Source organism: Hemiscyllium ocellatum, chromosome 8 (assembly GCF_020745735.1).
Source record: "Hemiscyllium ocellatum isolate sHemOce1 chromosome 8, sHemOce1.pat.X.cur, whole genome shotgun sequence".
Classification (NCBI taxonomy): Eukaryota; Metazoa; Chordata; class Chondrichthyes; order Orectolobiformes; family Hemiscylliidae; genus Hemiscyllium; species Hemiscyllium ocellatum.
Genome location: NC_083408.1, coordinates 27,338,667 through 27,363,091, shown reverse-complemented (window position 1 = coordinate 27,363,091; position 24,425 = coordinate 27,338,667). Strand labels below are relative to the sequence as shown.

General features: G+C 46.0%; 1 protein-coding gene across 1 annotated transcript in view; it reads right to left on the bottom strand.

Annotated features, from left to right (window-relative positions):
* Positions 1-24,425, bottom strand: part of LOC132817808 (1-phosphatidylinositol 4,5-bisphosphate phosphodiesterase beta-2-like) — a 132,571-nt gene that overhangs the window by 10,110 nt on the left and 98,036 nt on the right. Inside the window, exons 22-29 of the mRNA XM_060828304.1 lie at positions 21,604-21,708; positions 20,834-20,922; positions 18,165-18,231; positions 16,546-16,596; positions 14,175-14,373; positions 12,758-12,944; positions 10,400-10,476; positions 5,806-5,901 (exon numbers count right to left, since the gene is read on the bottom strand). Coding sequence (XP_060684287.1) covers positions 5,806-5,901; positions 10,400-10,476; positions 12,758-12,944; positions 14,175-14,373; positions 16,546-16,596; positions 18,165-18,231; positions 20,834-20,922; positions 21,604-21,708 — 871 coding nt within the window. The remainder of the gene's footprint in view (positions 1-5,805; positions 5,902-10,399; positions 10,477-12,757; positions 12,945-14,174; positions 14,374-16,545; positions 16,597-18,164; positions 18,232-20,833; positions 20,923-21,603; positions 21,709-24,425) is intronic.

The window sequence follows — 24,425 nt, the reverse complement described above, 5'->3', positions numbered from 1 at the left end:
CCAGCTCAGCACCATCCCCATGACTTGTCCTACCTGCGTATCTTCCTTTCCACCTATCCACTCCACCCTCCTCTCTGACCTATCACCTTCATCCCCACCCCCATTCATCCATGGTACTCTTTGCTACCTTCCCCCACCCTCCTCTCTGACCTATCACCTTCATCTCCACCCCCATTTACCTATTGTACTTTATGCTACTTTCTCCCCACCCCCACCCCCCTCTCATTTATCTCTCCACCCGGCAGGCTCCCTACCTCTATTCCTGATTCTCCTGCTCCTCGGATACTGCCTGAACTGCTGTGCTTTTCCAGCACCACTGTAATCTAGTCTGTTTTAAACAGTTGTCTGTTCAGTTATTTCAGCAAGCTTTGTTTTTAAAATTTGTTTATAATTTTTCCTGCCAGTTTTACCTATACCAGTAGAACTTTTTTTAAAGCATTTTCTGCTACATTGTACTCTAGAGAACTTTACCTGAACAGGCACAATATAACTTATTACAGTACCATACTGTAAATGTCTTTAAAGATACTTCAGCAAGTAAAATGTTTGCTTTCTTCACATAAGTTTTCCTTGTTTCGTTTAGCAAGTTGTTTTAATTACGATTGCTCAACATGGCAAAGCATTTCAACTTCTACATTGGCTTTTCCAGGCAACAATTGTCATTGAGAACATAAGTCTGTTTTTAAACATTGTTTCTTATAGGAAATTACGCTTCATCTAGAGTTGTTAACTTAAAGTCACATTTTTTAAAAATATGGAGTCTTAAAGTCATACAGCACGGAGACAGACCGTTTGGTCCAACTAGTCCATGCTGGCCATATTCACAAATTAAACTAGTCCCACTATCCTGCAGTTGTCCGATATCTCTCCAAACCTTTCCTATTTGTGTACTTATCCAAATGTCTTTTAAATGTTATAATTTTACCCACATCCACCACTTCCTTTGGCAGTTCATTCCACACTCAAACCACTCTGTCCAAAAGAAGTTGCACCTCATGTCTTTTTTAAATCTTTCTCCTCCCACCTTAAAAATATGCTGCCTAGTTTTTAATTGCCCACTTTAGGAAAGAGGCCATGTATGATGATGGGATAGTGTAGGGGGACGAGCTGAGAATAGTTCACAGGTTGGCGCAACATTGAGGGCCAAAGGGGCTGTTCTGATAACTCAAACCCTCCATTCATGGCAAGATCCTGGTGAATGGATCAAACCCCAAACTTAAGTAAGAATTCCCTGTATACTCCTTTTCAGTTCTGTCTGTGTTTTTGAAATGGTGTGTCCCCTTGAATAATTCTTTTCTAGCCTTGGACACATTGTAACTGCATTTATGTAACGGCTATTGAATCTAAACCATTTATCTCTACTTGTCTGTCTTACAGTGGGTACTTCATACAATTTTTAAAAATTTCTCTACGTGCACCTTCATTCTCATATGGTATTGAACATTCTGCCCTGAGTTGTCCTTTGCTTGTATTTACCAACATTTTTCTGTTGTTTATACTTTTTTTTTCTTTTGAATTTGTTTTCCTATGCACCCAAACTATTCCTCCACTGTTATAACTAGGGCTGTGCATATAGATTCTATGATTCACCAAGTCTCCTGCTCCTTGTTTGTGTATTTGTACGGCACTGGTCTCAGCCTGGTTTAAGTAAAGGAGGTTGAACAGTTCATCAACTTTACTAACACCTTCCATCCCGACCTCAAATTCACCTGGACTGTCTCAGACTCCTCCCTCCCCTTCCTAGACCTTTCCATTTCTATCTCAGGCGACCGACTCAACACAGACATCTACTATAAACCGACTGACTCCCACAGCTATCTGGACTACACCTCCTCCCACCCTGCCCCCTGTAAAAACTCCATCCCATATTCCCAATTCCTTCGTCTCCGCCGCATCTGCTCCCAGGAGGACCAGTTCCAACACCGCACAGCCCAGATGGCCTCCTTCGTCAAGGACCGCAGATTCCCCCCAAACGTGATCGACGATGCCCTCCACCGCATCTCCTCCACTTCCTGCTCCTCCGCCCTTGAGCCCCGCCCCTCCAACCGCCACCAAGACAGAACCCCACTGGTTCTCACCTACCACCCCACCAACCTCCGTATACAGCGTATCATCCGCCGTCATTTCTGCCACCTCCAAACGGACCCCACCACCAGGGATATATTTCCCTCCCCTCCCCTATCAGCGTTCCGCAAAGACCACTCCTTCCGTGACTCCCTCGTCAGGTCCACACCCCCCACCAACCCAACCTCCATTCCCAGCACCTTCCCCTGCAACCGCAGGAAATGTAAAACTTGCGCCTACACCTCCTCCCTCACTTCCCTCCAAGGCCCCAAGGGATCCTTCCATATCCGCCACAAGTTCACCTGTACCTCCACACACATCATCTATTGCATCCGCTGCACCCGATGTGGCCTCCTCTACATTGGGGAGACGGGCCGCTTACTTGCGGAACGCTTCAGAGAACACCTCAGGGACGCCCGGACCAACCAACCCAACCACCCCGTGGCTCAACACTTTAACTCTCCCCCCACTCCACCGAGGACATGCAGGTCCTTGGACTCCTCCACTGGCAAAACATAACAACACGACGGTTGGAGGAAGAACGCCTCATCTTCCGACTGGGAACCCTCCAACCACAAGGGATGAACTCAGATTTCTCCAGTTTCCTCATTTCCCCTTCCCCCACCTTGTCTCAGTCGGTTCCCTCAACTCAGCACCGCCCTCCTAACCTGCAATCCTCTTCCTGACCTCTCCGCCCCCACCCCACTCCGGCCTATCACCCTCACCTTGACCTCCTTCCACCTATCACATCTCCATCACCCTCCCCCAAGTCCCTCCTCCCTACCTTTTATCTTAACCTGCCTGGCACCCTCTCCTCATTCCTGATGAAGGGCTTATGCCCGAAACGTCGAATTTCCTATTCCTTGGATGCTGCCTGACCTGCTGTGCTTTAACCAGCAACACATTTTCAACTGTGATCTCCAGCATCTGCAGACCTCATTTTTTACCCTTAAGTAAACCCCATTCCAGCAATACAGCCCCACCTTCCTTTATACTAGTGACAGTGCCTCATGAATCAAAATCCCTTTTGCCCACTGGGTCATGCATTTAATTCTCTAATTCCTCTGCCAATTAGCACATGGCTCAGTTATCAATCTAAAGATTATTCTTTTTAACTTAGACCCCAAATCCTCAAACTCTCCCGAGTATTTCTGCTGCTGGTTCCTGTGTAGGCTGATGACAACGGAATGCTTTCCTTCTCATTCCAAGTTCAAGTTCCAAGGCATAGGGCTCAATGGTGAGCACTGCTGTCTCACAGCACCAGGGATTTGGATTCAATTCCAGCCTCGGGTGACTGTCTGTGCAGAGTTTACACATTCTCCCTGTGTGTTTCCTGCAGGTGCTCCTATTTCCTCCCACAATCCAAAGATGTGCAGGTTAGATGGATTGGCCATGCTAAGTTGATCATAGTGTCCAAGGATGTGCAGTCTAGGTGGGTTAGGTATGGGTAATGCAAGGTCACGTGGATAGGACACGGGGGATGCTTTTCAGATTGTCAGTGTGAATTGATGGGCCAAATGGCCTGCTTACACACTGTAGGGATTCTAGGATTCTAGGATTTTGATGATTTCAATTTCAGGTGTTAGGAGATATCCTTAAAACTGGCACTAGACAAACAACAATGCATTCAGAGCTCTGGTGTAGCTAGAGAACAGTTTCTATCGCCTTGACTACACTGTACCCCTCTCTCTACGACATTTCTGTTCACGTTTCCCTCCCATACTGACTTGAGTAGCTTCCTGCTTCATGGTTCTATGGTTAGTCTGCTCGCCTGCAGGACAGTCCTTGGGATAGTCCAGGCAAATAGTTCTGCCGAAGTGAAGAGGTGTCACTGTCTCCAGGAACAAAGTGCCCAGGTGATTTCTCCTCCCCCTACCTGCTGACATCTGAAACTGTACCTACTGCTCAGCAACTCTGACTTGAAGGTGGTCAAGCTGCAGCTGCATGTTGGTCGTCTGGGTCATGTGGCAATGCATTCCACAGTCACAGCTCCTCTATTCAGTAAGATCATAGAATCCCTAAAGTATGTAAGCAGGCCATTTGGTCCATCAGGTCCACACCGACCCTCAAAAGAGCACTTCACCCAGACGCAGCCCTCTACCCTATCCTTGTAACTCTGCATATCCCATGGCTAATCCACCTAGCCTACATGTCTTTGGATAGTGGGAAGAAACTGGAGCAGCTGGAGGAAACCCACATAGACATAGGGAGAATGTGCAAACTCCACACAGAAATCGCCTGAGTGTGGAATCACACTCAGGTCTCTGGTTCTGTGAGGCAACAGCTATAACCTCTGAGCCACCCGGCCACTCCACAACAGCTCCATCTTCTTGCACTATCCCGCAATTCTCTCACGTCTACAATAACCATCAATCTCTTCCATGAACATACTGAATGAGTGAGTATCACTACTCCCTGAGGTAGATTCACAACCCTGTGAGAGGAGGAATTTCCCCCATCTCAGTCCTAGGTTTCATTCTGAGACTGTACCTCCTGGTTGTAGATTCCCAAGCCAGAGGAATCATGTCCCCTTACTGTAGGACAGGGCTTCCCCCAGTGAGGACAGGACCCCAAACTGTCCCAACAGCTACACTTTTGGGGTTGAAAACTTCGAGGCCAGAACGAGCGCCAATGGATTTCCAGACACTTTACAATGGCCTTAAATCCACTGTAACAGGCCATTGCCCTTGCAGCTCTCACGGAGAGGTCCGAGTCTCAAAATGGGGCTCTCAGTGGGAAACCGTTTGGGAAACATTGTCGTATGGGTGGGTGGGCCCACCGTCCACCATGAAGCTCACTCAGCAGATGGGAGAACTTTAGGTGTTGAAATATGGAAAATAGGAACAGGAGTAGACCATTCAGCCCTTCGAGCCTGCTCCACTATTCAATAATGATCACGGCTAATCATCCAACTCAGTTCCCTGTTCCAACTTTCCCTTTAATTCCTTTTTCCCGAAGAACTATATCTGACTCCTTTTTAAAAACATTCAATGTTTTCTGTGGTAGTGAACTCCACAGGCTCACCACTTACTGGGTGAAGAAATCTCTCCTCATCTCTGTCTGAAATGCCCTCCCCCTTATCTTGGCTCTGGCCTTGTCAGTCATCAGGAACATCCTTCCTGTGTTTATCCTGTCTAGTTCTGTTAGACTTTTATAGCTTTCTATGAGATTCACCCCCTCATTCTTCTAAACTTTAACAAATACAATCCTAACTGATCTAGCCTCTCTTCCAGGAATCAGTCTGGTATACCTTTGCTGCACTCCCACCTTAACCAAAACATCCTTCCTCAGATAAGGAGATCAAAACTACACACAGTATTCCAGGTTTCTTGACAACAGATTTGGCAATGGCTCCTCATATTCTGATAACTCACACTCATCTCCCTTCACTCTCTGTCTCCACTGCTGACACAGACACATGCAGATCTAATCATTGGTGTGTTTTTGTGCAGTTTTCCCAGGTACCCAAGAAAGTAAAACAATAAAACCAAGGGGGTGTGACATCCCACTGCACTCAGTTCCCCTGAAGACTAGCCCTGGGCTCATACCATGGCATCAGCAATGTTGAGTAATGGCGGATACTGGTTACCCAGACCTTTTGAACTGAATATCCCCTAACCCTGCTGTGTTACTGCAGGAGTGGTTTGCAGGACAGGTTGAACACACTGTTACCCAGTGATTAAGGGATTACTTCTAAAGCTGTTTATCATCGCAGAGCAAGGGCAGGTGTTGATTACTCACTTCTCCTGGATACTCTTATCCACCGTGCTCTTCAGCATGTTCTCAATCTTCTCCTGTCGCTTCAGCTCAATCTTTTTCTTCATTTCTTTCATTTCACTAAAAGAAAAGGTTAGTTTATGGTGAATAACTTCAGGGATCTCTTGGAATGTCACGGACTGAGCAGTATGGTTAAACGGGTGGGCTGGCCTTCTCCAGTGGCACTTACTGTTATTACCCAATGGGTTAGTTCACCATAAATCAAAGCCAGTTATTCTTCCAAGAGCAAAGAGAATGCAATATGAGAGAAGTAAAAAGTACCCAGAATTTGTAAAGGCAGAGACTTTGGGGGCAGATGGGGGAGTGATGAGTAGTTATTTACATCATTGTATAATGGATTTTGGGGAAAAAAAATGAGGGTAGAAATTGCATAAAGTCAGACTTCTGAAGGGGTTCGTGTTACATTGGCTCCAACCCATTGACTAAGGTAACACACAGTCTTTGGGTGGGGGTGAGGAATTTCCACCTGAGCTTTCACAGGGAACAGATTTGTACGAGCTCCCTAAGGTTCTGACCAATTGTACTTAAAGATCTCATGCAATTAACCACCTTGCTATCTCAGGACAGTGGCTTTTCTGTAAACACTACAGAGTCATAGAGATGTACAGTACGGAAACAGACTCTTCGGTCCAACCTGTCCATGCCGATCAAATATCCCAACCCAATCTAGTCCCACCTGCCAGCACCCGGCCCATATCTCTCCAAACCCTTCCTACTCATATACCCATCCAAATGCCTTTTAAATGTTGCAATTGTACCAGCCTCCACCACTTCCTCTGGCAGCTCATTCCATACACAAACCACCCTCTGTGTGCAAAAAGTTGCCCCCTTAGATCTCTTTTAAATCTTTCCCCTCTGCCCTAAACCAAGGTCCTCTAGTTCTGGACTCCCCCCGCCCCAGGGAAAAGACTTTGTCTCTTTATCCTATCCATGTCCCTCAAGATTTTATAAACCTCTATAAGGTCATCCCTCAGCCTCCAATGCTCCAGGGAAAACAGCACTAACCTATTCAACCTCTCCCTATACCTCAAATCCTCCAACCCTGGCAATATCCTTGTGAATCTCATCTGAACGCTTTCAAGTTTCACAACATCTTTCCGATAGGAAGGAGACCAGAATTGCACGCAAAATTCCAACACTGGCCTAACCAATGTCCTGTCCAGCCACAACAATACGTCCCAACTCCTGTACTCAATACTCTGACCAATAAAGGAGAGCATAGCAAACGCCTTCTTCAGAGTCCTTGATCACTAATCATTAGATAGACCCAAGACAAAGGAGGATTGGGTAGCAGTGAACATAAAAACATAAGAAATAGGAGCAGGAGTAGGCCATCTGGCCCATCAAGCCTCCTCCATCATTCAATAAGATCATGGCTGATCTTTTCATGGATTCAGCTTCACTTAGCCACCTGCTCACCATAACTCTTAATTATTTTACCGTTTAAAAATCTATCTTTGCCTTAAAAACATAAAACAAGGGAGCCTCAACAGCTTCACTGGGCAGAGAATTCAACAGATTCACAACCGTTTGAGTGAAGGAGTTCCTCCTCAATTCAGCCCTAAATCTGCTTACCTTTATTTTGAGGTTATGCCCTATAGTTCTAATCTCACTTCCAGTGGAAATGTCCCTACTTCTGCTTTATCTATTCCCTTCATAATTTTATATATTTCTATAAGATCCTCTCATATCTTCTAAATTCCAGTGAGTACAATCTCAGTCTACTCCATCTCTCCTCATAAGGCAACCTTCTCAATTCCAGAATCCATCTAATGAACCTCTTCTGTACTGCTTCCAATGCCAGTATAGCCTTTTTCAAGTAAGGAGACCAAAACTGTACACATTTGGTATGCTTTCCTTTAATTGTCAGAGCATTGAGTATAGAACTTTGGAGGTCATATTGCGGATGTACAGGAAGTTGGTTAGGCCACTTTTGAAAATTGCATGCAGTTTTTGTCTCCTTTCTATCAGAAGGATGTTGTGAAACTTGAAAGAAAAGACTTACAAGGATGTTGCCAGGGTTGGAGGGATTTGAGCTATAGCGAGAGGTTTTTCCTGGAGCGTCTGAAGCTGAGGGGTGACCTTATAGAGGTTTATACAATCATGAAGGGCATGGATAGGAAAAATCGACAAAGTCTTTTTCCTGGAGTGGGGGAGTCCAGAAAGAGAGGGCATCGGTTTAGGGTGAGAGGAGAATGATATAAGAGTGACCTAAGGGTCAACGTTTTCACGCAGGGGGTGGTGAGTGTATGAAATGAGCTGCCAGAGGAAGTGGTGGAGGCTGGTACAAATACAACATTTAAAGGGCATCTGGAGGGTATATGAACAAGTTAGGAATGTTCTCCTTTGAGACAAAAAGGCGGAGAGAAGGTCTGATAAAAGGTTTTCAAAGTCATGAAGGGGCAGCACAGTTGCTCAGTGGTTAGCACTGCTTCCATACAGCGCCAGGGGCCTGGGTTCAATTCCAGCCTTGTGTAACTGTCTGTGTGGAGTTTGTACATTCTGCACATGACTACATGGATTTCCTGTGGGTGGTCTGGTTTTCCCCAACAGTCCAAAGGTGGCTTAGAGCTGGGATATGCAGGGTTACAACAATAGGGTAGGGGAATAGGTTTGGGTCAACTGCTCGTCAGAGGGTCAGTGGGCTGAATGGCCTACTTCAATGCTGTAGGGATTGTATGATTCTAGTGAACAGACTGGATGGAATAGTTAGGGAGAAACCCTTCCTGCTGGTAAAACAGGAACAAGAATGAGAGGGCACAGAGTTAAAGTGATCTACAAAAGTAGCAGGATTTTTCATCCAGTGGGTAGTCAGGGTGTGGAATGCATTGACTGGAAAGGTGATGGAGGCAGTTTCAATTGAGGCATTCAAGACAATGATTATTTGGATAAAAATATTGTGCAGGGGTATGGGGAGAAAAAGCAAGAGATTGGCATTGGCATTAACACTGGCTTAAATGGCATGATGGCCTCCTTCTGCACTATAAGAATTCAGTACCACCTGAGCAAAATGCTGCAATCTGGAGGAATCAATGCTGTATAGCACAGGAGTCAGACCAATGACTCACAACTCACCCATTCCAAGGTCCATCAACTGCTGGGCATCCACACTCAGCTAGCTCTGAGAATAGTGTCTTAATTCACACCTGGGGCATGGCAACACTAGAATTAGAATCCCTACAATGTGGAAACAGGCCCTTCGGCCCAACAAGTCCACACTGACCTTCCGAAGAGTCACCCACCCAGACCCATTCCCTTGTCCTATATTTGCCCCTGACTAATACAACTAACTGACATATCAGTGAACACTATGAGCAATTTAGCATGGCCAATTTAGCTAACCTGCACAATTTTGGATTGTGGGAGGAAACCGGAGCACCTGGAGGAAACACACACAGACACGGGGAGAATGTGCAAACTCTGCACAGACAGTCGTCCAAGACTGAAATCAAACCGGGGTCCCTGGTGCTGTGAGGCAGCTGTGCTAACCACTGAGCCACCGTGCCATCCCCATAGCAAGGTCAGTCTTCACTGACCACCCTGACTGCCCTTTTTCAAATGGTCCAGTGAACTGCGCTGCTGGGAACGGGAGTCACATCTGGACCAGACCAGGTAAGGCTGCTGCATGTCCTTACCTGATAAGGACAGCCCGACCAGATAGGAGTTTTTTTCCCCCCACAATAACCAGGGTAACTTCATTGCTGAGATCACTTTTGCCATTACAGATTTATTTTAAAAACTGAATTTAAAGTTCTGCAGCTGCTGCCATGGGATTTGATTCCTGCTTCTGAAGCTTTAGTCTAGGCCTCTGTACCACAGGTCCAGTGTCACTAACACAAAGCTGTACTGCCCCCCCATCATCATGAACACTGGGGTAGACTTGGAACCTGAATAAGAATGAAGTGGAATAGCAGTAGATTTCAAGCCAGGTGGAGCCCAGTTTAAATGAGGAGTGAGACAGGATCAGCTTCAACCTAACTGAGTGATAAATAAAAGATTCCTGATGAAGGGCTTATGCTCGAAACGTCGAATTCTCTATTCCTGAGATGCTGCCTAACCTGCTGTGCTTTGACCAGCAACACATTTGCAGCTGATAAATATCATCGGCTGTCCCTTCCAGTTCCTTTTGCCACGTGGACTGAACAGGCCCTCTCCAAAGCAGCCATGCTGCCCCTGTCAGCATCCTGGAACAGGGTCTGTCCCTGATGGGAGAGAGAGAGAGAGAGAGAGAGAGAGAGAAAAAAAAACCCATGTAGCTTGGATGCAGCGGTTATGGGATTGACCATTTCAGAGACCCTGGCCAATGCAAAGCAGTGACTGCAGAAGGAACAAGAGAAGGGGAAAGATGAACTGTACTGTAGTAAAATCTTGCATCAAATTCAGTGTTTCAAGATAGCACATTTTGCATATAACACGTGAGAAAACGTTCTTCACCATAATTTTATACACATGATAATAAATGTAAATCCAATCTAATCTAATCCCCTTGTCCCTGCTGGAAGTCTTGGCATTTTTTTGGTGAACGTGAACCCAGTTTTTTTCAATGAGAATTCCTCACCTTTCATAGGACTCCTTTAAACTCTTCAGGGTTGCTGCTTGTTTCTCCTTCGCTATTTCCAGCAGTTTGGACACTTGCTGCAGTTTTAAAGATACAATCATGTGTTAGATTATACAGAATTTGCAAGTGATTACAGTTTGTTTCCCATTGTAGCTCTTCACTGTTATGCACAGTGATTAGCAGCTAATGGGGGGGGGGGGGTCTCCGTCAAGGGAGGCATCCTTGGAAGAGGATTCACAGTAAGATTAAAATCGACCAGGCAGAAGTGGGTACTGCTGATGCTGGAGATTAGTCAAGATTAGAGTGGTGCTGGAAAAGCACAGCAGGTCAGGCAGCATCTGAGGAACAGGAAAAATCGATGTTTCAGGCAAAAGCCTTGGATGCTGCCTGACCTGCTGTGCTTTTCCAGCACCACTCTAATCTTGGCTCTAATCTGCAGCATCTGCAGTACCCACTTCTGGATCAGTGGTGCTGGAAGAGCACAGCAGTTCAGGCAGCATCCAACGAGCAGCGAAATCGACGTTTCGGGCAAAAGCCTTCATCAGGAATAAAGGCAGTGAGCCTGAAGTGTGGAGAGATAAGCTAGGGGAAAGTGGGGGTGGGGAGAGAGTAGCATAGAGTACAATTGGTGAGTGGGGGAGGAGATGAAGGTGATAGATCAGGGAGGAGAGGGTGGAGTGGATGGTGGAAAAGGAGACAGGCAGGTCGGACAAGTCCGGACAAGTCATGGACAAGTGCTGAGCTGGAAGTTTGAAACTAGGGTGAGGTGGGGGAAGGGGAAATGAGGAAACTGTTGAAATCCACATTTATGCTCTGGGGATGAAGTGTTCCAAGGCGGAAGATGAGGCGTTCTTCCTCCAAGTGTCTGGTGGTGAGGGAGCAGCGGTGAAGGAGGCCCAGGACCTTCATGTCCTCGGCAGAGTGGGAGGGGGAGTTGAAATGTTGGGCCACGGGGTGGTGTGGTTGATTGGTGCGGGTGTCTCGGAGATGTTCCCTAAAGCGCTCTGCTAGGAATCGCCCAGTTTCCCCAATGTAGAGGAGCAATGGATATAATAAATGATATTAGTGGATGTGCAGGTAAAACTTTGATGGATGTGGAAGGCTCCTTTAGGGCCTTGGATAGAGGTGAGGGAGGAGGTGTGGGCACAGGTTTTACAGTTCCTGCGGTGGCAGGGGAAAGTCCCAGGATGGGAGGGTGGGTTGTAGGGGGGGCATGGACCTGACCAGGTAGTCACGGAGGTAACGGTCTTTGCGGAAGGCGGAAAGGGGTGGGGAGGGAAATATATCCTTGGTGGTGGGGGTTTTTGCAGGTGGCGGAAATGTCGGCAGATGATTTGGTTTATGCGAAGGTTGGTAGGGTGGAAGGTGAGCACCAGGGGCGTTCTGTCCTTGTTACGGTTGGAGGGGTGTGGTCTGAGGGTGGAGGTGCGGGATGTGGACATGATGCGTTGGAGGGCATCTTTTATCTCTCCATGCTTCCAGCTCACTGCCTTTATTCCTGATGAAGGGCTTTTGCCCGAAACGTCGATTTCGCTGCTCGTTGGATGCTGCCTGAACTGCTGTGCTCTTCCAGCACCACTGATCCAGAATCTGGTTTCCAGCATCTGCAGTCATTGTTTTTACTTTGTTAGTACCCATTTCTGCCTAGCTGATGTAAGGATATACTGGACTTCAATGCTACACCTCCACTGCTGATGGAAGGATATACTGGACTCCAATTACAGAGGAGTTTAAAAACACACAACACCAGGTTATATTCCAACAAGTGTATTTGGAAGCAGTAGCTTTCGGAGCGCTGCTCTTTCATCAGGTGATGGAGCGGCACTGTTGGACTATAACCTGGTGTATGTGAGTTTTAACTTTGTCCACCCCAGTCCAACATCGGCATCTCCAAGTCATGACTACAGAGGACAACTCTCTTCTGTTTGCTTACCCTGCTCCTCCCAGGGATGAGCTCAGCTGGTACTGGGAAAGATATTGCCAGGGTAAAGGGCAGGACTAGCCATGTTTGTCGAGATCCTCAGGGGTCTAGATAGGTCTACCCAGCAGTCAGGAGCTGCAGATAGTGAGAATGTGTTACAGTAAATCCCAAAAACCCAGCAGCCAATGTTTTAGTAATTCCTTACAGCCCAGGAGAGTGAAAGCATGTGTTACAGTAAATCCACACAGCCCAGCCGAGTGAGAGAATGTGTTACAGTAACACCCCATAGCCCAGCAGATTGAGAGAATATGTTACAGTAAATTCCCACAGCCTAGCCGAGTGAAAAAGTGTATAACAGTAACACTCCATAGCCCAGCAGAGTGTGAGAACGAACAATTGTATCTCCACACTGTGGTGTTATTAACACAGTACTGCACCTCAGAGACATGTTGTTCTTTTCTGTTCTTGATAAGTTCGTACTGCTCTCCATGCACTCGTTGTAAATCTGTCTGCAGCTTATCTCTGAGCTCACTGACTCGGTCAGTCACTGACCCACTGCATTGCATGCTGGTCACACTCGGATATTCCCCACAGAGCATACTATCCTGGATGTTGCCAAGACTCCTGCAACAGCAAAAGACCCACATCACTCAACAGCCTCTGTGCTTAGTTTGGGAACACTTAAACAAATCTGAACCAAACTTCAAACCACCAAACATGTGAATATAAAACACAAATATCAAGGCAAGGTCAGATCCAGTGAGAGGAATAGTTGGATGGGGTACAATGTGTGAGAGAGGGTGGGGATTGGATGGGGTCCAGTGTGGGAGAGGGTGGGGATTGGATGGGGTACAGTGTATTTGAGGATGTGAAGTTGGATGGGGTACAGTATGTGAGAAAGGGTGGAGAGTTGAATGGGGTACAATGTGTGTGAGGGTGGAGAGTTGAATGGGGTACAATGTGTGTGAGGGTGGGGAGTTGAATGGGGTACAATGTGTGTGAGTCATGATTTGGAGGTGCCGGTGTTGGACTGGGGTGTGCAAAGTTTAAAAATCACACAACACCAGGTTATAGTCCAACAGGTTTAATGGAAGCACCAGCTTTCGGAGCACTGCTCCTTCAGGTGGTTATAACACAACCACATGATGAAGGAGCAGCACTCCAAAAGCCAGTGCTTCCAAATAAACCTGTTGGTCTATAAACCGGTGTTGTGTGATTTTTAACTAAGTGTGTGTAAGAGTGAGGATTGAATGGTGTATGGTGTGTGTGAGGATGGGGAGTTAGATGGGGTAGAGTGTGTGAGAAAGGGTAGGAAGTTGGATGGGGCACAGTGTGTCTGTGGGTGGGGAGTTGGTTGGGGCACAGTGTGTCTGAGAGGGTGGGGATCGGATGGGGTACAGTGTGTGTGTGGGTGGGGATTGGATGGGGTACAGTGTGAGTGGGTGGGGATTGGATGGGGTATAGTGTGAGAGGGTGGGGATCGGATGGGTTACAGTGTGAAGGGTGGGGATTGGATGGGGTACAGTGTGAGAGGGTGGGGTTTACATTGGTGTAAGGTGTGTCTGAGAGGGTGGGGATCGGATGGGGTACAATGTGTGTGAGGGTGGGGATCGGATTGGGGTATAGTGTGTCTGAGAGGGTGGGGATTGGATGGGGTACAGTGTGTGTGAAAGTAGGTTTGAATTGGGGTACAGTGTGTCTGAGAGGGTGGGGATCGGATGGGGTTCAGTGTGTGTGAGGGTGGGGATCGGACTGGGGTACAGTGTGTGTGTGAGGGTGGGGATCGGATGGGGTTCAGTGTGTGCGAGAGGGTGGGGCGTTGGATATATTACATTGAAGTGTTTCTATGTTTACCATTTTTTCTTGTGTCCTTTGCTATTGCCGGAATTTTTCCGGCGAAGCTCCGTGAAGCTGCTGGAATATTTCTGTATCAGATCATCTTTTTTCTTCTGTGTCTTCCGCTCGAGTTCTTTTATCTCCTTCTCCTGTTTCTTCTGCACTTTGAGAAAGGCTTTCTGTGTCTTTAGCTCATCGATAGTCAGAGGCTCTATCTCTGCAACAAGGAGATCCTGTCAATACACAGGACGACACAGAAACCCCAGTAGCAGGTCCATAGGGTGAGTGTGTGCAGAGAATGCACTGCAGAGTTAGACAGGAGGAGCTGTTCTGATCACTCAGCCTGGTCTCAGAACAGAATCTGAGAAGTCAATGAGATACAGGGTGTTTGTGAGGGTAGGGAGTTGGATGGGGTAGAATCCGAGAGAGCTGGAGATCAGGGTCAAAAAGTGTGGCATTGGGAAAAAAAAAACAACTGGTCAGTTTTGTGTGCAGTTTTGGTCACCATATTATAGGAAGGAGGCATTGGAACGAGTGCAGAGGAGGTTTACCAGGATGTTGCCTGGCATGGTAGGAAGATCGTATGAGGAAAGGCTGAGGCACTTGGGGCTGTTCTCATTGGAGAAAAGAAGGTTTAGGGGAGATTTGATAGAGGTGTACAAGATGATTAGGGGTTTAGATAGGGTTGACAGTGAGAACCTTTTTCCGCGTATGGAGTCAGCTGTTACTAGGGGACACAGCTTTAAATTAAGGGGAGGTTGGTATAGGACAGATGTTAGGGGTAGATTCTTTACTCAGCGGATTGTGAGTTCATGGAATGCCCTGCCAGTAGCAGTGGTGAACTCTCCCTCTTTATGGTCATTTAAGCGGGCATTGGATAAGCATATGGAGGTTATTGGGCTAGTGTAGGTTAGGTAGACTTTGGTCGGCGCAACATCGAGGGTCGAAGGGCCTGTACTGCGCTGTATTTTTCTATGTTCTATGTTCTAAGTAGCATCTGAGGGGTGGGAGAATCGACATTTTGGGCCTAAGCCCGCCACACTTCGACTCTGAGAGAATTGGATCGAGTAGTGTATGTGATTACTTACAGTGTGGAAACAGGCCCTTCAGCCCAACAAGTCCACACCGACCCTCCGAAGAGCAACCCACCCAGACCCATTCCCCTACGACCGAACACTACAATCAATTTAGCAGAGTCAATTAACCTAACCTGCACATTTTTGGATTGTGGGAGGAAACCGGAGTACCCAGAGAAAACCCACGCAGACATTGGGAGAATGTGCAAACTCCAAACAGATAGTTGCCTGAGGCGGGAATTGAACCTGGGTCTCTGGCGCTGTGAGGTGGCAGTGCTAACCACTGTGCCGCCCACAAGGTGAGTGTGTGCAGAGAATGCACTGCAGAGTGGGGAGTTGGACGTGATACAGTGTGTGAGAGACTGTGTAGGGAATTGGATGGGGTACAGTGTGAGGAGTTCAATGGGGTATGAAAGAGTGCATAGATTTGGATATATTTTCCAGTATATATCTTGTGGATAAATAGTTTGTGATATGTATCATGCGCTATATTTGTTCTGGACATAGGATTTTTGTTGGAATGTGAATGGGAGGTTGTGATTTTTCGTTTAGATGGTGCAGTTTGATCATTTTGAAGCATTAACTGCTACCTCTGACCTTTCATGCTCTCTATCTGCTGCACAAACCAATTAAAACACTCAATCTGGCAGATGCTTCATGTCTTCCAGGACCTTCTGCCACACTATGTAAATGAATTAAATTCATTTGCAGGCTGAAGAAAACTGCTGGATGCTCTGTGGGCTGAATTTAGCCCTTTCAAACTAGTGGGTCCGAGTCAAAGTTAAAGATACAAAAAATCTTCATCAGGAACCCTAGCCCCCTCAAACTTACTTTTGTTGGGGAGAGTAAGTGCAATCTCAGGGGTCAGGTCAGTCATTGTAATCTTTTAATTCTGTTATTTACAATCAATTTATCATTAATAAATGCCATGCTAACTGATTTCCCTAAGCTCAGGAAACCTAGCTGTTAAAAAGAGGTGAGAAGGCTAGAAGCATGAACCTTTACAGCACTGTTTGTGGGTCCAGAACAGCAAAAATGTTATAAATCCTGCCATGATCGACTTCCCAAGTCTTTACTTCTTCTCCACTCTCCTGCCTCTCCACCCGACTACCAGTTCCCCCACCACCATTCCAGATGCTCTCTCCTTGCCTCCCTACCTGCAATGCATTTTACCGTGGTATTTCCCCCTCTGACCAACAGGGGGCAAGCTGCCCCAAAACCAACACAAGTCCCTCTTGAGAATTTCTGACCACAACCCCTGCAACTCCCCCACCCACCCTCAGTCACACAGAGCCCCTTAGATGCCATGTTACCTGCAATGTCCTTGGAAGATTCCTCAGTTCCAGTGCATAGAATGTTGGGAGCTGGAAGAAATGCAGATAAATCTGGTTACTGTGGTCTCAATGCCTCTCTATGTCACCATCTCCCCAGCTTCCAGTATTTGTCTCTCTGACTGAACAGAGTTATTTGGACAACACCAGAGTGTGGTCTTGCTCATAATTTGTTGAATATTTCTGAGCCAGTAATGTTGCTGACCCGGTTGGAATGGACAGTTCTGAGGAAGGGTTCCTGAACCCGAAACGTTAACTCCAATTTCTCACCAGAGCTGCTATGTTTTGTTATGAAAAGGACATTGTTGCTTCTCTAACCTCCCTGATGACTCCCTCAGCTCCCTGCCTGCTAGCTCCCTCAGTTCCTGGCCTGCTCTATCAGCCGGTTCTATCCTGCCACCCAGCTTCAACTTGCTATCCAACAGTGTCAACTAGCATTCAGGGAATCACACTCCTGTCTCTGAGTCAGGAAGCTATGGTTTCAAATCCTGCTCCAAAGTCTTGAAACCAAAACCACTGTTGCACCAAGGAAGTGAGACGTTGGTGGAGGCGCTATCTTTCAGGGGAGGTCTTAAGCAAAGACTCCATCTGTTCCCTCAGCTGAATGACGAAGGTCGCACGGCACTGTTGGAAAAAGAACAGCAGGCAATCTGATTATTATCAGGTGGCTGGCTATGGGATCTCTCTGTGCACAATCTGTCTGTTTCCATAAATTACAACAGTGACTAAATTTTGGAAAGTGCTTTTCACCGGCTGTGGGACATCCTGAGGCTGCACAAATTCCTTTCTGAGACAGCCTCGAACCGTTTCTTTCTGACCTATTACCTCACCAGGGTTTGGAGACACTGTCCTTCCCCTCCTCCTAACAGGAAACCAGCTTCCCATCACTCATCTCCACAACTCCATTTCAAATATCACTCTCCCTGGACCATTACACCTACATATCCTCAATTAATGGGTTCGTTCTGAAAGATTCCCTCAGTTCAGTGCATGCGGGCGGGAGAGAGGAGAGGGAGGCAGGCTGGGATGAATGGCAACTGCTCTACCCAGGATCATAAGAAACTACAGAGAGTTGTGAACATAACCCAGCCCATCATGCAAGCCAACCTTTCATTCATTGACTCCATCTACACTTCTCTCTGCCTCAGGAAGGCACCAGCATCAAAGACCCCTCCCACTCCGGTTATAATCTCTTCCGTCGGGCTGAAGATACAAAAGCTTATACACACGTACAAACATATTCCAGAACAGCTTCTTCCCCACTGTTATTAGACTTCTGAATGGACCTCTTAAGTTTGAAATTTAGTATTGATCTCACTCTTTGTGCACCTTCTCTGCAGCGGTAACATTGTATTCCTCGCTCTGTTTTATTACCCTAATGCACTTTGTATGGTATGGTCTGCCTGTACTGCACACAACACAAAACATATCACTGTACCTAGGTAGAGGTGACAATAATAAATCAAATGAAATCAAAAGACAGCAGAAAAGGGGGGTGGATTCCAAATTCTGGATTATCCCAGTTTATTCCCTCAGACATAACAGTGCTACTCTCCCGAGATTAATATCAGATAATTAAAGGTTGATGGTTATCAATTTACTGCCTGGCCCATTAGTGTCTGGTGCTCCATTGCTGCTGTCCGGCGTTTGTGTATTGTCTGTGACAACCTACAAAGAATAGACAAGAGAGATTTCAGTCTCATGTAACCCAGTGTCAACAACATTAAGCTCCCTCATGCACCTTGCACCAGAATACATGGAAATTATTCACGTATTAAGGGAATCTGTATGTTACAACCCAACATTAGTGGGACCTGTATATTGTTTGAAGAAATATAGTTGTGCAAACTGCAGTAGCTGGCTTGCCATGTTCATGTGACTTCTGCCTATGCTGCAACTTGCTTTCGCTTTTCAGAGCCAGCTTTTGAGGAAGGGCTCTTGTGGTGCAATGGTAGTGTCAAGGAGACCCAGGTTCAAATCTCACTCACCCCCATAGGAATGTTGTAAAGTCTCTGAACAGATTGATTAGAAACTATCTAAAATAGAATTGAACCCACAGTCCACAATTTTGATGCACTGGCTGAGTCAGAATCGCTGTGCAGTTTCCATTCCCTGCTGCTGTGAAAATGAAAGGAGTTACAAGACAGAAATTGAATGGTGTTTCATTCTCAGAGGCTGTATATTAAAGTTTGCTAATACAATTATCAATATATTACAATTCAATATTAAAGGCATTAATGTTACTGAGAGAGGAGTGAATCTTATGGCATTCTTCATTAGCTCACTTTTGTTCTATCATATTAGAACAGGATTAATGACTTGCTCCCTAGTCATATTCTCTGACCAGTGAATACCCATCCCAGACACAACATACACATTCCCATATGTCACCTGCCCAAAGATAACACCCTCATTAGCAACTCATCACTCCCTGTTTTCTCTATTATTTTTCTACATCCAACTGTTTCCCAGTTTAGGAGAAAGTGAGGACTGCAGATGCTGGAGATCAGAGTCGAGAATGTGGAGCTGGAAAAGCACAGCAGGCCAGGCAGCATCCGAGAAGCAGGAAAATCAGAGTTTCAGGATGATGAAGGACTTATGCCCAAAACTTCGATTCTCCTGCTCCTCAGATGCTGTCTGACCTTTGCATTCCCAGCACCACATGCTCGACTGTTTCCCAGTTTATATTTGTTTGTGGGTTGTGGGTGTAACTGGCTAGGCCAGTATTTATTGCCCATCCCTAGTTGCCCCTTGAGAAAATGGTGGTGAGCTGTCTTCTTGAACCAGTACAGTCTTTGGGGTTTAGGGTTTATGCTATTAGTGAGGAGGTTCCAGGATTTTGACCTAGTGACACTGAAAGAACTGCAAATTATTTTCAAGTCAGGATGGTGAGTGGTTTGGAGGAAAACTTGCAGGGGTTGGTGTTGCCATGTATCTGCAGTCCTTATCTTTCTAAATAGTCAGTTTTGTGGGTTTCAAAGGAACTGTCTAAGGTGTTTCAGTGAATTTCTGTGGTGCCTCTTGTAGTTGATACAGACTGCTGTTACTCAGCATCAGTGGTGGAGGGTGTAGATGTTAAAGGTGGTGGATGGTGTGCCAATCAAGCAGGCTGCTTTGTCCTGGATGGTATAGAGTTTCCCAGTGTTACTGGAGCCAGGTGACTTCATCCAGGCAAGAATTCCCAAACTGTGCCCTGCTGTTGAAAGCCACTGTATTTATATGGCAAGTCCAGCTCAGTTTCTGATCAATGGTAACCCCCAGTAATTTGATAGCGGGGGACTCATTGATTATAATGCCATTGAATGTGAAGAGGTGGTGGTTAGATTCTCTCTTGCTGGAGGTATTTATTGCCGGCACTTTGATGGTGAGAATGTTATTTGCCATTTCATAGTCAGGATTTAATGCAAATGGGCGCAAAATGCTTCAGAATTATCCAACCCATTTCTCACTGTTAGCCCTATTTATCCTCATCTTTCATCAATTGTCACTGCCTGTCACTCTTAATCCTCACCACTCACCATTACTTCTACCAACCCCATCTCATTATTTCCACCATTATCCCCTTTTCTCAACATTTTCTCAAGACCTCTATTAACTATGTCCCTACCTCCCAACATCACCACTTTCTTATGCTCATCTCTCACCATTACAATGTTACCCCACCTTAGTATTACCCCAATACTTGTCTGACACTGTCACCTCCAATATGCCCCGTCTCAACTTCAGCCCATTATCTCCATTTCTCACCATTACCCCATTTCTCATCATTATCCTTACTACCTCTATCTCTCACTGTTAAACCTACTACCCCAATCTCTCACCACTACCTCTATCAACTCTGTCTCACACCATTACCCCAGTATCTAACTGCAACCCTATTACTGCTGTCCCTCACCATTAACCTTAATACTTGTGACTCACTGTTACCCCAATACACTTTTATCTTGTTACTAGTCTTTCACCATTATCCCATTACTCCAATACACCTATTACCCCAATCTCTCTCTGCTACCTCTATTAATGCTATTTCTCATTATTACCATTTTTCAGTATCGCCCCATTATCCCCCATCTCTCACTGTTACCCTTATGCCCCTGTCTCTCACTGTTACCCCATGTCTCATGAATAATCCCATCTCCCAACCTTACACCTATTATCCCCCTCCACCATCATCAGCCCTAGTACTCCCATCTCCCACCATTACTCGTATTGACCCCATTTCTCAGCTCTAACCCACCCCCTCACCCTCTGATCCTTTGCTGTTCACTACCTGATCACATGACACTGTTTCCTCCTGTTTGGATGGCATGTTCATGGAGCCAACAAATTCTATTGGGTCAATCAAAGCCTTTGTTAAATCTGCAAAGAGAAGCAGAGTGTCAGCTGTTTCATCCTGGGATGAACAGTTTGGAGACAATTCCATTCAAGAGCATCCTTTAAAGTATACCCTCATAGTATCTGAACTCCAAAGTCATAATCTCCATACCCCTCCCATCCATTCAGGATTGGACAGGCTCAAAACACTCCCAGGATGGGGACAGCATGTGATTGGATACAGGGTAAAACTCTCTCTACACTATCCCCATCAAATACTCCCAGTACAGGGACAGCATGGGGTTAGATATACAGAAAAGCTCTCTCTACACCATCCCCATCAAACACTCCCAGGTCAGGGACAGCACGGGCTTTGATACAGAGTAAATCTCTGTCTACACTGTCCCCATCAAACACTCCCAGGTCAGGGACAGCACGGGCTTTGATACAGAGTAAATCTCTATCTACACTGTCCCCATCAAACACTCCCAGGTCAGGGAGAGCACGGGATTAGATACAGAGTAAATCTCCATCTACACTGTCCCCATCAAACACTCCCAGGATAGAGAGACCACTAGCTTAGATACAGAGTAAAGCTCCCTCTCCAATGTCCCCATCAAACACTTCTAGGACAGGGATAGCATGGGGTTCGACAGGGATTGGAACCTCTGTATGTTGAATTAATGGGGAGGAGGATTACGTTCAATGTGTAATGTTTAATTATACCTGCCCAAGTGTCAGGCACAAAGTCCTTCACTTCGATATGGACAAACAGAGCTGGCATGGTGAGTGGCTGGTTCGTCTCACTCCGAAGATTAATATGGCGATATCCTGTAACATAATAAGGCATATATCAATCAGGACAGGAATACAGAATTAAGTACGACCTTGAGGAGTGGCAGTAAGGGATCAGAGAGGAGGGAGTTAGATGAATAAGATAGCAATATAGACTCATCAACACAGGAGGAAGTTATTCAGCCAATCATGTCCACTCCAGTCTACAAAGGTCTGATTATACTCATCCCAGCTTCTAGCTTTTTGTCCATAGCCCAGGATTTATGGCAATGCAAATGATTGTTAAATACTGCTTAAATGTCATGAACATTTCTGACTGGACCACCCTTTCAGGTAGAGTTCCAAACACCCATCACCCTTTGGGTGTTAAGACTGCTCCTCAACTTTCCTCTTACCTTAAATCTATGCCTCTGGTTATTGACTCCTCTACTCATAGTGTATTTCTGCCTTCCTATCTATGCCTGTCATTATCATATTCACTTCTATCAAGCCACCTCTCAACCCTAAGGACAACACCCCAGCCTATCAAATCTTTCTTCATAGCTTAGACCCTCCAGGCCAGGCAATATCCTGGTAAACTTGTCACTGCTGTGTCTCCTAGCCAATCTGGCCTGTGACCAGTGGAATGCCATAAGGATCTGTGCTGGGTACACTGCTTTTTGTCATTTATATAAATGATTTGGATGTGAGCATAAGAGGCATAGTTAGTAAGTTTGCAGATGACATCAAAATTGGAGGTGTAGTGGACAGCGAAGAAAGATACCTCAGATTACAACAGGGATCTTGATCAGGTGGGCCAATGGAGTGGCAGATGGAGTTTAATTTAGATAAAGGTGAGCTGCTGCATTTTGGAAAGGCAAATCAGGGCAGAACGTACACGCTTAGCGGTAAGGTCCTGGGGAGTGATGCTGAACAAAGAGACCTTGGAGTGCAGGTTCATAGCTCCTTGAAAGTGGAGTTGCAGGTAGATAGGATAGTGAAGAAGGTATTTGGTATACTTTCCTTTATTGGTCAGAGCATTGAGTACAGGAGTTGGGAGGTCATGTTGCATCTGTACAGGACATTGGTTAGGGCACTTTTGGAATATTGTATGCAATTCTGGTCTCCTTCCTATTGGAAGGATGATGTGAAATTTGAAAGGTTTAGAAAAGATTGACAAGGATGTTGTCAGAGTTGGAGCAAAGGCTGAGGGCAGACCTTATAGAGGCTTATAAAATCATGAGGGGCATGGATAGGGTAAGTGACAAAAGTCTTTTGGGGGGGCTGCGGGGGGGGGGGGGGGCTGGGTGGGTGGAATGGTGTGGTGGTGGAGAATCCAGAACTAGAGGGCATAGGTTTAGGGTGAGAGGAGAAAAATTTGAAAGGGACCTACGGTCCAACGTTTTCACACTGAGGATGACGTGTGTATGGAATGAGCTGCCAGAGGAAGTGGTTGAGGCTGCTACAATTACAACATTTAAAAGGTCTCTGGATGGATATATGAAGAGGAAGGGTTTAGAGGGATAGGGCCAAGTGCTGGCAAATAGGACTAGATTAGGTTAGGATTTGTAGTCGGCATGAACGAGTTCCTTCAGAGGTTTTTCCAATAGCGTCTCCCCCACTGAGGTTATTGACTGGCCTGAAGTTTCCTGATCTATCCCTTCCTATCTGTTTTAACATTGCAACAATGTTAGCAGTCCTCCAGACCTCTGGTACCTCACTTGGGGCCAGAGAGGATTTGGAAGTTGCTGCCAAGTCTCCTGATACCTCCTCCCCTGCCTCCTTCAACAGCCTTTGGTCTCATTTATTCACTTCTAAGGCTGTTAAACTGGCCAGGACCACCTCTCTCTGTGATAATTTCTTCCAATATTTCACAGTCCTCCCTCCCCTTGCACCCCCCGCTCCCCCGATGTCTATGACTGAGTTATCTTTTTCCATTGTGAAGACTGACACAAAGTATTTATTGGCCATACCTGTATCTTCCAGCTCCATACACAGATTTCTTCTATTGTCTTGAATATGACCGACCCGTTCCTGTGTTACTCTCTTGCTTTTTATATTTTTTATTTTCCCCTCTCCAGCCCCACATGCTTTCTACAAAGAACAAAGAAAATTTACAGCACAGGAACAGGCCCTTTGGCCCTCCAAGCCTGAGCTGATCCAAATCCACTGTCTAAACTTGTTTCCCATTTCCTAAGCATCTGTATCTCTCTGCTTCCCAATTACTCATGCATCTGTCCTGACACATTTTAAATGAATCTACTGTGCCTGCCTCTACTACCTCTGCTGGCAACACACTCCAGGTACGTACCACCCTCTGTGTAAACTAAATTCTCATTCATTAGCTGTCCTAATTTCCTTTTTAAGATTCCCCTCTTTACTCCTCCTCCAAGAACCCTGCCACATTGAGCCATCTGTATCTGCCATAAGCCTATTTTTCTTTTCTTAAACTTGATCTTTGTCCTTTGGTATCCAGCATTCACAGTCATGGCCTTCTCCTTATGGGAACTGTGCTCTTTGCTATTTCCTTGACAGGCTGCCACCACTCTGACACAGTTTTATCTGCCAGCAGCTGTTTCGAGTCCACTTGCGCCAAATTGTATCTTAGCTTGAAATTGACCTGTTTGTGGTACATTGGTGGGAGTGTGTCCCTGTAATGTCTTTCAGGGGCATGGGTATAGTCCCTAAAAAGTTGTGTGTATGTGTTACATCTCAGGAATATGGTTAGAGAATTTGGAATTTGTCGATGTAATGTAGTTCGGGGATGTGGGATA